This window comes from Typopeltis vanoorti, chromosome 12, assembly GCF_054136105.1.
Source record: "Typopeltis vanoorti isolate ZY-2024b chromosome 12, IOZ_Tvanoo_1.0, whole genome shotgun sequence".
Taxonomy (NCBI): domain Eukaryota; kingdom Metazoa; phylum Arthropoda; class Arachnida; order Uropygi; family Thelyphonidae; genus Typopeltis; species Typopeltis vanoorti.
Window position 1 is genome coordinate 95,613,660 of NC_143560.1, and position 16,497 is coordinate 95,630,156.

Sequence of the window (16,497 nt, forward strand, 5' to 3'; positions counted from 1 at the left end):
TTCGAATTGAGATTCGAATTCACGGCCTATTAGTTGGAGGGCGGAGACGTATGCTTACAACCCACCAGGCCTGCATCATATTCGAAAAAAGGAGTGATTATGTGGATGTAGAAGGTTTCTTGGCCCAGTCAGCTTGTTCTGATGCCTTTTGGTTGGAAAGAACTGGGTTTGATTCCCATCTAGGTCGCGAAGAACCTTTATCAAGGCTTGTCAAATAAAGGTGAGTTAGCCAGTCTCATACGGCAGTGAAAGGATTTCCTCCTGGAAATTCGATTTTTCGTCCCGCAGCCACGCAAACCGGCCAGTTAGAACACAGACAAAAATACATTACAACCTACTGTAATATATCGGGTTCATAATATGGTGCCAAATGCCTGTGTGGGTATCCCAGCCGTTATATCATCATACGCTAAAATAAATTATGTGAATGTGAGGCCGTTATCAAGTGTAATCATAAAATAATGTAAAATAAAATGACTGTTTTTAATAAAAGGAGCATAGTTAAAGAAAATAGATAATTTAAAATAACTCAAGTAATGTTAGAATAAAAAGCATGAATGTATAGAGAAATAAGATCATTTTGTTACTTGAGAGGAAGCTGCTTCTTTCGGCTCTACTACTATCATTGAAAGGTAATGGACAAAAATGGAAAGTGGGAGGGTCATATTATAGTTCAGAAGTGTGGCAAAATGATAGTTTCAAAACGTGTTAAATTGATTCAAATTTGGACTTATATATTGACAGCCTTTATTTAGGATTTACAAATCTAATACATGAATCAGTGTACGTACAAGAGATATAAAAAAGTCACTAATTTCATAAATGTGTTAGTAAAAGGAAGACATGAAATTGATGAAATACTTATCTGAAAAGCAAGAGTTTGATTAACTATTTTTCCATACTTTCAGAGAGTAAGCATTTCTGGATGTTTTCCTAGATCTGAAGCATTTTATTGGACTGTAGAAGTTACTCTGTTCACCCCTTTCTCGCACTACAGTTATAATAAATTACATAAAATATATCAATTGATATATAATATCTTTACTACTATTATTAATTTTGTTTTGTTTTGCAAAAATGCTTAACCACACTTGATTTCATTTGTTGAAGAAATCCAGCGGATCCGGTCAGGTGGCCATAATGATCGTTTAGCTCCTCATCCTGATGCCAAAGGATCAACTTCCTTTTTAGATATTCACAAAGGGCGACCCGTAAGATTACAAGTAAAAATTATGGTTCCAGTAAAAGATCATCCAACAGTAAGTGTTTAATTTGTGCTTCTCCTATTTTCAAGCAATTTTTATATTTTTTTCTCTCAAGGACAGAAAAAATATATAGTCCAAAACGCAATTAACGAAAATAACTCGTCCTCAACAGTGGCAATGAAAAAAAAATAAAAAAACACTTAATAAAGCAACTATTTTCCAAACAGCACTGAAAAAAAAAATCTTGCCCAACGTAACTACAGTAAAACCCATTTTTTAAACTTTTCAGGGGACTGATGAAAAAAAGTGCAAATAGCAGGAAATGTAAAAAAAAAAAAAACATTAAAAAAAGGCTAAAAGATGACTTACTGCTAGTATGTGAGTCTACATACTAGATTGCAAAATTTAATAACAAAGTAAATGAATTTACAATGTACTTACATTTATCTATTTAAAAAAATCTTTAATTGTTGATTGTTTTTGCTTTTTTTTTTTTTTTTTTTTTTTTTTTTTTTTTTTTTTTTGACTTAGCGCCAGATTGACACGGAGAGTCCAAGATCTTATGGTAAATGTACACGTGTTCCAGCATGCCAATTTACACGTCGCAGAATTGCCATCTTTTCTTCTACCGAAATACATTTTCTGTCTTTTTTCTCCATGTTACTAACATGGATAATCCACCACCGCAACTTGAAAGCAACTTTCACACGCTAAATTACGTTGCAGAAATTCTGCAATATCAATTCGTACTGTGATTGAAAAATCATGGCATCGCTCATCACTACAGTACTGCTGCATGCGCGCAAGTCACCGTGATGGCGGAAACGAAACTACAGCCGAAAGCAACGCCACCTGAGAACAGAAATGCGTAGATTTCCGCTGAAATCGATTCGAAAATCGGTATTCCCACCGAGAAAAAAAAAAACGCAAATCACGGGAAATAACGTCCACATCAAGTTGTTAAATGGCGGGAAAACAATACATCGTGAGAATAGGCCTTAAGACGAGACCAACAGAAAATGACGTAAATTGCGGGAACGTAAAAACGGGGTTTTACTGTAGTTAGTTTATTACAGGATAAACTAACTATAGTAAATACTTAGATAATCCTTTAATTAGTCGTCAGTAATAAAGGCCGAAAAGCGCGCGCACACACGCACACATACAACTGGACTGATTTTCTCGTTTACAATATTTGATACAAATTAACACTGAGAATGAGCGCGTGAATTTCCTCGGTATTTTACCTCGAAAAAAAAAGTGTTGTGATAGATCATCAGAAACTGCTCTTTTTATGCAAATATACGTTTCTACACGAAATTAAAATGACTCCAGAAAAATGTGTTTATCCTTACATAGCTGAACATATGCATTTTTATCTTTTTTTTCTAAAATCTTAAGAAATAAGGCGGTTTAAAATAGGAAGTACTCGTCAGGTGTAAAAAAAAAAAAAAAAAAAAAAAGTTTTTTTTTTTTTTCGATGCTAACTTTCTCATCTTGATTGCTTAGTTACTATATTTAATGAGTTGGTTTGACGTTTTGCTACTATTTTCTGTTAGATAAGATTTGGGCTTTATAACGATATACCCCTTATTTACTCTCTTCCCTTTCCCTCCCCCCCCCCCCCCCCATGCTTCTCGTTTTTTACACATGTACTTCTGTGTAACGCGGTTTTCTGCAATACTCTTTCACTGGTCTACGTAGAAATGTTTAAGATGTAAATGAAAGGAAACTCCTCAGATTACTGTTTGGCTCAATATCAAGAGCGGCTTATTCATCACTTCCCTAGATCAGTCTGCAACTTTTTTTCTTTTTTTTTTTTTTTTTTTTTTTTGTCGTGCAGCGCTTTCAGGGAACATAATATTCTCCAGAGGAAGGCCTAAGACATCTGTGCCATTTTGATCTTCACTTTCAAGCACTAAATAATTACAGTAAGTAATACTTTTACCAATTTAAATTACAAGGTCTGTCTTATTACACATTTATAAAGACAGATTAAAAGAAAATGTATAAGGATAGTAAGAGATCATGAAAATCGAATTCATGCTGTCAAAATAAAACAAGCAGATGACTGTTTTTGTCATGTATTTTTTTCTGAACGTCACATCTCGAAATACAGGGTGGCTCATAAGTCACGAAAGAGTTGAGATTGTAGAGCAAATATATTCCAATATATTGGAGTATATATTTGCCTATGTATGGGCAAATATATACTCCAATATATTTGCCCATATATACATGAGTCAGAAAGACTTGGAATTTGGCATAAAACTTCTCTCTTTGGGGGGGGGGGGGGTATTGGGACGTACTTCGTGCAGTTGAGACGTTTTTATGTGAGCTGGAAGGACCTGAAATTTAGAATATTATTTCTTACTCGCTTAATGTACGTTGGAAGGAAATGAGGTTTTCTTTTCTCTCAAGTTGACATTTTTATTCCATATTTTCGATTATCACCAGGTGCAGCTTCGAAGTAAACAGCAGATGCTCAAATAGAAGGTGGAGGGAAGCAGAGAGAAACTAGAAATATTTTTAGAAATAGGATTATTAAGTAAATAAATCTCTAACGCTTTTCATTCCCTGAAAGGAGTAGGCAGAGCTCATTTAGTCCTAATTCCTTAAAGACAGGTTATCAGTCAGTCTCCATCCTTCAGCCTTAGCCGATAGCTCAAGCAATCAGTGAACCAAGTTTTCAAGAGAGAGAAAGAGAGTACGGCAGAAGACTTCTACCATGTCGTGGTTGAATAAGGGCTAGAGAAAGCTCATCTAGTCGGGAACTAAAGGAAAACTCAATGATGGTCTTTCTTTGAGCAGCCTAACACTATAGAAGCAAACGATATTTCGACTGCTTTATACAGATTATGACAGCAGATTAAAGTTTATTAACAAATCCCGCCACTTAAAAACTCAAAGCAGCAAACATAGTAGACTAAAATAAAGACAATACAACAGTTATAATGAAAAGTCAAATAACATTAACACCAAAAACATGTGTGTTATGTTCTATCGAGTCGTTTTCGACTCCTGATGATCCTATGAACATACATTCTCCATTCAGATCTGTCCCTGACCATGTCTTTCAGCATTTCCCAGTACACTCCAGTTGCTTCTTTAACTCCATCCACCCATCTAATTCTTGGTCTTCCTCTTCTCCTGCTTCCATCAACTTTAGCAAGCATCATCTTCTCCAGGCTCTCATTTGCTCGCATAATATATGCGAAGTATGACTATATGTGCTTGATGATCATAGCTTCGAGGGAGCAATCTGGCTTTATTCTGTCTATCACTGATTTATTGGTTTGCTTTGCGGCCCATGGCATTCTTAGTAAGCGTCTCCAAACCCATAATTCAAATGCATCTATCTTCCTTCTTTCACTCTTTCTCAGGATCCAACTTTCACATCCATACAGTACCACAGGGAAAATGGTATTGCTTTCACGATTCTGATTTTTGTTGCGAGGCTAATATCTTTATCTTTCTTTGATTTGTCATTGCTTTCTTTCCGAGTAATAATGTTCTTCTAACTTCTTCAGTACAATAACCATCTTTATCAATTCGGAATCATAGGAGCACAAAATTGTTAACTGCTTCCATTTTCTCGCCATCTACTTCATAATCATTAAGTTCACGTTCACATGTTGCCATAATTTTTGTCTTTTTGAGGTTAGTTTAAGACCATATTTAGCACTTTCTTCTTTAACTTTCATAATAAGTTCCTCCAAATCTTCTTTGCATTCTGTTAGCAAGGTGGTATTATACCTAAAATTATTGATATTTTTTTCCACCAATTTTAATTCCGACTGAAGATTCCTCCAGCCCTGCCATTCTTAAAATGTATTCGCTATACAAGTTAAACAGGTACGGAGATAAAATACATCCTTGTCGCACTCCTTTACCTATTGTGAAATACTCAGTTTCTCCAAGATCTGTTCGGACAGTAGCTTCTTGTTCATAATAAAGATTCCTCAGAAGGATAATGAAATGCTCTGCGACTCCCATTGTTCTTAACACATTCCACAGTTTCACATGATCTACAGAGCAGTGGCGGCCGGTGAAATTTATATTAATAAATAAATCTACAGATTTATTTATTACTAAATTGGTTACTGATTAGGAAAAAAAAAAAAAAATTTTTTTTTTATTTTGTATAGGCAGCACCCCCACTTAAAATTTCACCGGCCGCCACTGCTATAAAGTCAAAAGCCTTGTTATTGTGAAGGAAACAAAGGTAGACATTCTTTTGATATTCCTATGCTCTTTCTATTATCCATCTCATATTGGCGATTTGATCTCTTGTTCCTCTGCCTTTTCGAAATCCTGCCTGTTCATCTGGCATTTCTCTCTTCATGAATGGTTTCAGTCTTTCCGTAATGATCTTAAGTAAGATCATTCAGGAAAATATTAAGGCTAAAACACAACAAGTCCTTGTAACGATAACATTACTGGAGAAATGATTAAATATGGTGGTGAAAGTATGGTTACAGAAATGCACCAACTATGTAATATGTATGGAAAGAAGGAAAAATGCCAGAGGAGTGGGTGAAATCAATATTACTAACATTATACAAGAAAGGAAATAAGCTAGAATGTGAAAATTATAGAACAATTGCCTTGATACGTCACCTTGGTCAAGTGATGATGATGATCATATTGACAGAAAGATTGGGAACACAATTGGAAGCATTCCTTGCAGACGAGCAAGCAGGATTTAGGAAGGATAGAATTACAATTCAACAGATTTTGACAATGAGGTTAATAGCAGAGAAAGCTAGGAGAAAAAACAAAAACATATATACTTGCTTTGTTGATTTTCAGAAAGCATTTGACAGTATTGACCAGAAAGTGACATTAGCAGTTCTGGAATCTATGGAATTGATAAAAAAACTAATAGCTATATTAAAAGATGTTTATCAGAATGCAGTTGCAGCAGTTAGAATAGGTGATGATTTGGGGAAATGGTTTAAAACAAGCAGAGGTACTAGACAAGGAGACCCAATATCACCAAGCATTTTCATCGCACATTTAGAAAGAGCAATAGATAAAATGAAAGAAGATGCCAAAGGAATAGCTGTACACGGAATGAGAATTAACAATCTGAGATTTGCAGATGACATTGTTATTGAAGAAGACGAAAGAGACTACAAAAAACACTGAAACTGTTAAATGAGGAAGGGAAGAGATTTGGACTTGTTATGAACTTTGAAAAAACAAAGACAATGGTATTTGGTGAGAAGAATATGAAACAAAAGATACAAGTGGATGGAACTGATATAGAAAATGTAGAACAATTCACATATTTGGGAAGTAAACTGACATATGACTTGGACTGTAAAAAAGAAATAAAGATCAGGATTGCAAAGGGAAGAACAAATCTGAAGGCCATGGATAACATCTGGAAAATTAAAGTGATCAGTCTGCAAACAAAACTAAGAGTATTGGAAACATGCATCTTCAGCAGTGTACTGTACGGATCTGAAACGTGGGTAATGAATAAGGAATCAAGAAAAAGAATTTTGGCATTTGAAAGAACTTGTTACAGGAAGATTCTAAGAATAGGATGGGTACAGAAAATCACCAATGAAGAGCTCTATTATCAGAAGATACAACCAAAAAAACAGAATCTAATGCAGAAGATTATAAAATGGAAGCTGCAATTATTTGGACATATCTGTAGAATGAGTGAGGACCGGAAGATAAAGACATTTATGTTTGGTATTTTGGATGGTTTAAACAGAAGAGGTTGACCATATTGAGAATGGATAGACGATATAAAAGACTGGTGCGGAATGGGTGTACAAAAACTGCGACACTGTGCACTGGACAAAAAAAGGTGGAAGAAGATAGTGAATCAGACATCAACGGGCAGTGAGCCCATGGTTCATGATGATGATGAAGATCATTCAGTTGCATTTACTTGCATGAGAAATCAGTGCTATAATTCTGTTATTTTTTTCAAAACCTGTACTGGCCCTGATGCTTATTTGTGTTTTTATGTGTTTCTTTTTATGTTGGCTCGATTTTTTATATTACATTTTATTTTATAGAGCCTCCGTAGCTCAGTCTGTATAGATAAAGCCCTTTTGTCGGAAAGACCTGGGTTCGATTCCCGTCCATGACGTAGATCATGTGAAACCTGTATCTGATCTCCTTCGACTAAAGGTGAGTTAGCCGGTTTCATACGGAAGTAGAGGGTGTTTCGTCCCTCAGAACAGCCAAATCGGCCAATAGAACATACGCGAACTACAGACAAGAATAGTTAGGGGCATAGGGGTATCAACTTTATCCTCGTATTACAGTTAGGAAATCCAAGGATACTTGGAAGGCCGTGGGTGCTTAAGTGCCTTAAGGGCGCTGATGGATGGATGGACATTTTAGTATATATATATATAAAAATATTATTTTATATTATATTACAAAATATTACATTGAGGAAACGGCATATAACATTGACATTATATGTGGTTTGTTTTAATATTTTCTTCCTTGTCTTTTCCACAACGTACAGCGATTTCTTTTCATAATAAATACATTAACTTTTTTTGCATTTTACGATGCTCTTATTACTTTTGTTTTTATGCTCGACACTATTATTAATTTGAATGTCTTCCTCCATTTTCAAATTTCTAGTGCTTATAGCAATGTAGAAAAAAGAATGATGACCGGAAAATCAAGACAGGAAGAACCTAACTTGTATTCACCTAAAACAGACTTCTTATTTCAGCATTATTAAAGGAATTTCAACACGCTCTTCTGCAAAATTGTATGTATTACATTGCTGTTGATATATCTCCACTCGCCTTTTTTCATCTCTATCCGGAACTCCTTTTTACGCAGACATGCAGTATAATACCATTTGGAGAGAGCTTGCAATCACCTTTTCCATATATTTTAATAATTGGGTAAGTTAAGATTGAGACAAGATAACCTTGCTTTGGAGACGAAACATAATGCGCTTTCAAGCCATTTCAAGCCTCCTTTAGGCATTCTCGCATTGTCTATGATCTATCCATGTATATCTATCGTCACCTGCATTTCATTTATTATGAAAAGAAAACGCTGTACATTGTGGAAAAGACAAAGGGAAAATATTAAAACAAGCCATACACAACATCGACACAAGACACACGTTTCCTCAATGTAATATTTGTAATATAATATAAAATAATATTATATATATAATAAAATGTAATACAAAGAAATCGTTGGTAGCCACTCAACTACAACTGTTGAGTGGCTACCAACACTCTCTAACATCATACCACCAGACACGAGGAGGAAAGCTGCCTCAACAGAGAGCGGATGAAATGTATGGGAAATAGCAATAGCAACTTACCCATCCATAAGGACCTCCAAAATCTACCACCTATTCGCTTCAAGTCCTGCAACCCGATCTGGAAAAATTAGCAACCAGAAACATATCATGCGTTAATCCCCAACATGTGACCGGTGCTGATCAACAGACCGTCAATCATATTATTCAGGACTGCTCACTGCAGAGTTTTCAGGGCACATCGACAGACCAGTTCCAGGCTACTCCGGATGCAGACAATTTGAATTTAAATTTGATTTTTAGCACATAGTTTTAGTGTGTGTGTGTGCGTGCGTGCGCGCGCGCGCGCGTTCACTTTTCTATTTTTATCTTTCTATTTGCACAAGCCCAACCCAGACGAAATGTATCACCCGCAAACATTCATTCCACAATGGAATTCGAACCTACTTGCTGCTTAAAACTAATTAATATTTAATTTTTTTCCCTATTGTTATAAGTATAATGGGTATTAAACTCTTTTTCGACATTTTTTTCCAGTTTAACTTTGTAGGTAAACTTCTTGGTCCAAAAGGGAACTCCTTGAAACGGCTACAAGAAGAGACGCACACGAGGATGGCCATCTTGGGCAGAGGCTCCATGAGAGACAAAACTCAGGTAAATATGCCATGGTGATCGTTACTTTGTTCACATCTAGATATGCTGCAAATAAATATAATCTGCCCTGACTGTTTTTCGTTTGTTAATGGCATTTAATACATTCATCAATCCCCATATTCATAAATTATCCTAATTTCAGTCCAGTTACTTTGATACTTCTTGTTATTGCAGATTTTTTTGATCAATCTGCTTATTGCGAAATTTGCAGCTGTTTTGGAATTCACATGCGATAAAATTCCTGAGAATTTGGCTGCAGTGATCGTGAGCTGGAGCTCCACACTAGTTCCACTGATCTTATTTCGCTATGACAGCACACGCACGTGGCCTTGACTGTATGGTGTGGATGAAGTGCGAGGACGGGAGAGAAGGGAAATATACATAGGTAATTTGTAAATCTTGGGTTACACTGCGTCTCCTCCCCTACATGCTACTGCCAACCACTTTTTTAAAAAGAATATTTTCAGTATCTTTCTCTAAACATATTCCTGTGTTTTCACTATGGGATTATTTTTTTTTTACATCTGGGGCTAGCTGTTTCTTCAGAAAAAAAAAATACATCATCGAAGATTTGATATATCAAAATATGCAAATTCTTCTAAATATAAATTAATAATATAAAATATTGTGTGTGTATATGTGTGTGTGTGTGTGTGTGTGCGTGTGTGTGTTAAAGATACCAAGCAATTTTATAAGCTAAGTTTTAATCATTTTCCCCAAGTAAGCAAACAGACAAGTAAGTCAAGTTTGCGCCTGAACGTAGTTCAAGTCTAAGGCAACTCGTTGTAAAGGTGGAGTAAGGTCCGATCACTTTCCTTAGTGTTTTCCCTAATGCAAAGCATATTCCTTTGCGGAGATGCATTAAAGGCAAGAGCCACTGCCCAGACCTTTATTGAGGTCTCTTCAGTGAGTAGGCAGACCCAAAATATGCGAAGGTTGAAGTAATGCAGAGCTTATAAAATTTTACCTAAACAAGTTGCCACAAGGTGCTTTGACTTATTAAATAAAAATCTCAGAATGAGAGTAAGATGTAAAAAGTTTTTTACCTTGAGTATATACTATGTTAAAGATACCAAGCAATTTTATAAGCTAAGTTTTAATCCTTTTTCAGTAAGGTCAAAGCACCCTGTGGCAACTAGTTTAGGTAAAATTTATAAGATCTGCATTACTTCAACCTTGGCATATTTTGGGTCTGGCTGCCACTGATGAGACCTCAATAAAGGTTGAAACCGGTCTGGGTAGTGGTCCTTGCCTTTAATGCATAGCATAATACATCTCCGCAAGGGAATGTGCTTTGCATTAGGAGGGGGGGGGAATACTAAGGAAAGTGGAACATGGAACAAACAAGCTCACAACCATCTACAATTCCCAGGACTGTACAAAATCACGTGTGACTGCGGGAAGCAATACTATGGCCAAACTGAAAAATCCATCCTCCTACGTCTAGAAGAACATCAGAGAGACATTGCCTACAAAAGAACTAGAGCAAGTGCCCTGTCAAGCCATGTACTGTTTTCAGTAAACACAAATGATGAATGCCGTCAACATGAGATAAATTGGACAACAACTTCAAACCTTCATATATGCCGTGACGAGGTGGAGCGACGCACAGTCGAATCTAAGGAAATTGTTATGGACCCTCATCACATGAATAATAACCTCAGCTATAATCTACCGGACTCTTTCAGCTCTGCTATCCGATATTGGCGCACGCGTGAAATCAGACGCATGCAGCTACTTAACAATAGAACTTCAACACCGACTGTAGCTATAGTTCAAAGCTAACTGATTTTGTAATAGTCGTTTTACAGTGATGCGATGTTTCTTATAATGTTCACTTGCTTTCTATGTTCCCACGCCTGAAGGAGTCGGACAATCCGATGAAACATGTTGCGTTTTGGATCAATTTAATTGTTATTCTAGTCTCGGTTATAGTCAGTATATATAAATATGAATAATATATATATATATATATATATATATATACAGGGTGTTCGGGATAAATTTGACATATTTATAATTAATTATATTTTTCCGTAAGTTACATGTATTAACACACACTTCTCTTCATTTAAAAGTTTGGACCCTTCTTCATTCATATACAAGATGTCAGAAAGGATGGATAGCTGGAACCCACCTGAATCATGGAAGAGAATAACTTGTATCATGATGATTCGTGCCCGCCATCAAAATAAGGATATTACGACTGCTGCCCAATGCTCCCTGAATACAGTAAAAACAATCAGGCATGAACTAGAGACTTGCAATGGTGACTACGAGGATGTAGCAAGAAGAAAGATCCCTAGCAGACGATCTGATTGCGTTCGTACAGCAGAATTCCTCGCAAATCTGCAGGAACAGGTGTTGAAGAACCCTGGCATTGGAATTCGGGCTTTGTTCGTGGAGTTGCTAACTGTAGTCAAGCCCTGGATAACAAGGGTAGCCAATGGTAGGCCGTATGTATGGCAGCAGGATTCGGCCCCTTGCCACACCTCTGGGAAAAGTCAAAAATGGTTGTCTGAAAATTTCTACGACTTCACCAGTCCAAATGTTTGGCCTCCAAACTCCCCAGACCTTAACCCCATGGATTATTTTGTATGCGGCGCAGTTGAAAAAGACACCAATCGCACTTCCAGTAATACAAAAGCCCAGTTAATGGATAAAATTAAAACAGTTTTTGCGGCCCTTCCCAGGGAGACTGTAGCATCAGCTTGTTCGAGGTTCCGAAGCAGAATTAAAGCTGTGATCGATGCTAATGGTGGTTATTTTGAGTAAATCTTATTGATAGTATTGTAATTAACTCTGCCAGTAATGTTTTTTTGTCAATTCATTAAATTTAATAGATACAAAGAAGATTTTCTTTTTCCTTACGAAACTGTCAAATTTATCCCGAACACCCTGTATATATATATATATATATATATATATATATATCATGCTTGTCAAGGATTTAGGCCTAGAGTGGCCTGTTCCGGGGCCTTAGAAGTCATCATTGAATCTCTTAAGAGGATGTCCTGGTTTTCTTTTTCCTAATGGTTTGTAATTTAAGGCTTGTTTTGTTATATATATAATATTAAAGAAAACTGCCACGCTCTCCTGCTTGCATTAAAACTGTTTATTAAAGAAAAAGCATACTTGCAAAAGTAAGCGTATTTTAAGATCCAATATCTAACATGTCTTTCCAATGCACAGATAAGCAGGCGTTTCTGATAAGAACAGTGTAATTAGAATTATTGGAATTATACGAAGTTTGATCTGTAGGTTGATCTTCTATGCACCACGAATTTCATCGCCCAGTACGAGACTACCTCATTGCTTATTAGAAGCCAAAAAGTTCACTGTTTCGTCTCTAAGCAGGATTTTCGGACTATGTAAAAAATAAAAATATAAAAAATACTTCAGTTTTCGTAAAATCACACACACACACACACACACACACACACACACACACACACACACACACACACACACACACACACGAATAAAATAATTCTCAGCACGTCCACAATACTGATTTACTGTAGCTTTACAACCTTTCGTGGGAGTGAGAAACATTAAAAAAAAATCCAGAATGGATATACCGAGGCCGAGTTGTGTTATTTATTAAGATTTCACCAAAGCAGCTGAAGTTGAGGTCAGTCTATTATCATAAACTGCATATGTTTTCTTGGCTGCTTGCATATTTTAGGGGATAAAATCTCTGCCACCATTTGAAACTGACTAACGTACGTTTAGTTGACAAGCCTTTCTAAATGCTTACGGTGAGGGATCGAATCTAGGTTTTTCTATCCAAAGAGCATTTGCTACTAACTGTTCAACAGCATTGCTTTGCAACGTCTTACGAAGTGGTTTAGGCTGCTACTGAAAACATTACTTTTCCTTTATTCTTTTTCTAAGTATGGATACGTATTCTTTTATTGTAATCCTTACTACACTCACGAGGATGAAGAGTCATTTGTCCTTCCGTTGGAAAGACGGGTTCAAATCTCTTCTAGAATGCGAGGAACTTTTACAATAACTTTTCAACAGGAGGTGAGATAGCCGGTCTTATAGGGAGATAGCAAGGTTACCTTACCGGAATATCGAGTTTTTTCGAGAAGTCGATAAACTCGCCGGAGAATACGCAATTAACACACAGTGAATAGTTCAATACTAAAACCACTCATGTGAGCAAGCCGTTCTGACTTGGCTGCCAGTCGATCACTTGCATTAATAAAAGCAAGTTTCTGAAGGATTCTGTAGTAATGAATTTCTTTATTCTGGCTTCTTTAGTTCTCGTTAAACATTTTTATTATGTCATTACTACTAGTCCAATACTTTGGAATTTTTTTTGAATGAGAATATACTCCCGACGTTCAGTTGAACCACTCTTGTATTATATTTTTAAAGTTTGTTTTACTTTTTTTTTTTTTAACTTTTGTATTTATTTGAAGTGAATGGAGTTCTGTCTCCTTCTTCTGTAGTTAAATATTGCACAAAAATGTTTTATTTATAATTCTACTTTAAAATTCAACTTCTAATCCCGTGAAAGATGTACGCATTTTCAGGAAGAAGAACTTCGGCAGACAGGAGATCCTAAGCATGCTCATCTACATGAAGATCTGCATGTGGAAGTTAGTGCCTTCGCTCCAGCTGCTGAAGCGTATTCCAGAATTGCCATAGCATTGTCTGAAATAAAGAGATTTCTTGTCCCAGTAAGTGTTTTCTGTGCTAAAGTTATTTCTGCTTTCAAAGTACGTGGCCATTATTATATATTTCCAGAGTATATACTAATTCACCTTTTCCAGGATTATTATGACGACATACGACAGACTCAACTCCGAGAACTTGCGCAGATGAATGGAAAACACAAACAAAGTACACCCTCAAACCAGAGTTACTCGCCGTCTCCATTGAGCGACCAGCCTTTGGACGGTGAATCGCCCATAATGATGACCACAGCACTGTCCACAACGTCAACTCCCCGACCAGTTCCTTTGAGAGAACGCCTGGCGCAGCAAGCAAGCAGAACTAACGCCATCCCTGCCATTCGATCCCCGTTGTCCCTAGGGTCCAAGCCAGCTGGCCGCCTACCAGTTAGGATAATAGCTTCTTCACCCCCTCATCATAGAACACTATACAGGAGAGCTGTTCCAAACCCCGTGCCAGAATATCTAGTCACACAAGAAGATTATGTAAGTATGTGATATATCTTTGCCTGTGTCTTCTCCATTTTCAAATGTACTGACTTGTCTAAATCTTGTAAACTTCAAAACTAGAACGCGTCCGATGCTTATATTCAGAATATGTTTGTGGTGGGTGAATTTATTCTGAATTATAATTAATATTTTGCTGAACCTTTTTAGGCTGATGTCGTATCTAGCTAAAGAAATTATATAAAGGTTGCTATAATAATTAAAAGGCGCAATCATGATTATCAGATTCGTATTATCGGAAGTAGAACCTGGGGCAGCATAAAAAAATTGACTAGAGAAAAGCTGCACAGTTTATATTTATTCCGGCATTTCTTCCAAACAATTTTCTCCTTTACGGCCCTTATTTGTAACTCATGCGGAATCTTGGGTCATTTTGGCCCATTGCATTCTAGCCAATTAAGTGAGGTTTTCGAGGCCTTCAATTGCATTAAACCTACTACCTCTGTTAACCGCTGTACTTTACTTGTTTATTCTGCTTTCTTCTCCAGTTCATATTTCATATAGTGACTTTAGTTGTTTATTTTGCATTACATTCTTTTTATTGATGGTGTAGGACATCCGATGATGGTATAATGCAATAAAGTCATTTCAAAAGTTTTTCACAGTATTCCTGGCCTTCAACCCAATATTTATCACTGTTATCCAATATGGATAATCCTTGTATTCTTTTTACTTTCTTTTTAGCAAACTTTTGTTGTTGTTGTTCTTGATAAGTCGGGTAACTTCAGCAAAAATCTCATAAATGGTAGTGAAGTATTTCCAATGTTGTTGTTTTTTTGCTGTTTTTTTTTGTATGTGTGTTTTTCCTCTTCATCTTAGAGAATAGGTTGAAGTCTCTAGGATTGGACCTGTCGTGAGGAGGAGAGATTGAGGATGCACTTACCATTCATGCTTTTCCATAAGATCAGATACGTCCAAGGAGAAATGTGTTCTCGCATTTTCATGCAAAATGAGGGCTCTCCAGTCATAAATATGTCAGCTATTTCGTTGTGAATATTTGGGCAAGTCTTCAGAAACTTCCTGCAGTATCCTGCTGTCGTAGTTGATCCTTCGTAAGCCAATTGATTGTTGACGCCAACATTTTTGGATGATACCCGACCGGAGTTCCGATTGCCTCCATATGAGGTCTTATTTTGCGAAATATGATCAGAAAAAGAAAAGAAGCACGACATTTTTACTCAGTTTGGTTTGGTTTGGGCTTACAGATCATGATGGAGTATGTTACATCATTCTAATAGTACGCATGCTCAGTGCGCAGAAGAACCTTTGAAATGATCCTCGTATTTTTAGGTTTACAAAAAGAAAAAAGAGAGAGAGAATTTCTGAATCATTGAGATCATGACGACTAAATATCTTTAATTTTAACAATGCACAGCTGCTCTTTTAGATGTTCTATTTCTATCAGCGTTATGATTGGTATTTCAGCCGAAGCAATTACGACCGTGAGAACAACGTACTGTCGCTGGCGTGTGTTATCTGGACAGCATGCATGTTTTGCACAAAGAAACACTCAAGCGTCAGTCACTTAAAACTTGAGAAAGTCTTAGAGAAGTTGAATTTGTTCGGTAGCTGTGAATCTCGGGCTGCTGTGAATGAATCTTGGCTAGCAGTTACTTCTATTTTTATTTATTTATTTATTTATTTTTATTTTTTATTTTTTTTTTAGAGGCCCAGAAGAAAATGGAGGATTATTAAAAGCCAGATCAACAATATAGTACCGATGAAAATACCAATAGAACATTAATAAGGTAGAAGCAGAACTTCTATACATAAAAAAAAAGCGATCGAGGAGTCCATCCTCCGACCGGACAGCCTTCTCTGAATAGCATCAAGTGCTGCTATAAAGGTCTCCGGTGTAGCATTGCGAGAACAACACTTCAAGGCCTGTGGAACCTTAGATTTATATAATGTAAGTAGCTGTCACTGTTAAACAGAGGTTCAGGTGAGAAGTGGGACACAGTTTATTGAGCATTGAGCCTATGGATGGCCAGAGGTTCAAGTCATAGCCCAACATGAGAAATGTGGTCCTTCCGGAGTTCTTGGCACCATCGGGAGGAAAGAAAGGCAAAGCGAGACCTTCCTTTGTAAGAATAGGAGAGAACTGTGATAGAAATGACGTTGATAAGGCCATTCCTATCCCACTAGAACGGCAAGGGAATCATTTCCCATATTACCG

General features: G+C 36.7%; 1 protein-coding gene across 2 annotated transcripts in view; it reads left to right on the forward strand.

Moving 5' to 3' along the window:
• Nucleotides 1–16,497, forward strand: part of LOC150101025 (KH domain-containing, RNA-binding, signal transduction-associated protein 2-like) — a 98,141-nt gene that overhangs the window by 58,803 nt on the left and 22,841 nt on the right. For both annotated transcript variants that reach the window (XR_016549162.1, XM_090401438.1), the window contains exons 2-5: nt 1,111–1,259; nt 9,010–9,126; nt 13,674–13,820; nt 13,914–14,300. Coding sequence is in view for 1 of the 2 variants with exons in the window: in XM_090401438.1 (XP_090257564.1) it covers nt 1,111–1,259; nt 9,010–9,126; nt 13,674–13,820; nt 13,914–14,300 (800 nt within the window). In the remaining variant the exon portion in view is untranslated. The remainder of the gene's footprint in view (nt 1–1,110; nt 1,260–9,009; nt 9,127–13,673; nt 13,821–13,913; nt 14,301–16,497) is intronic.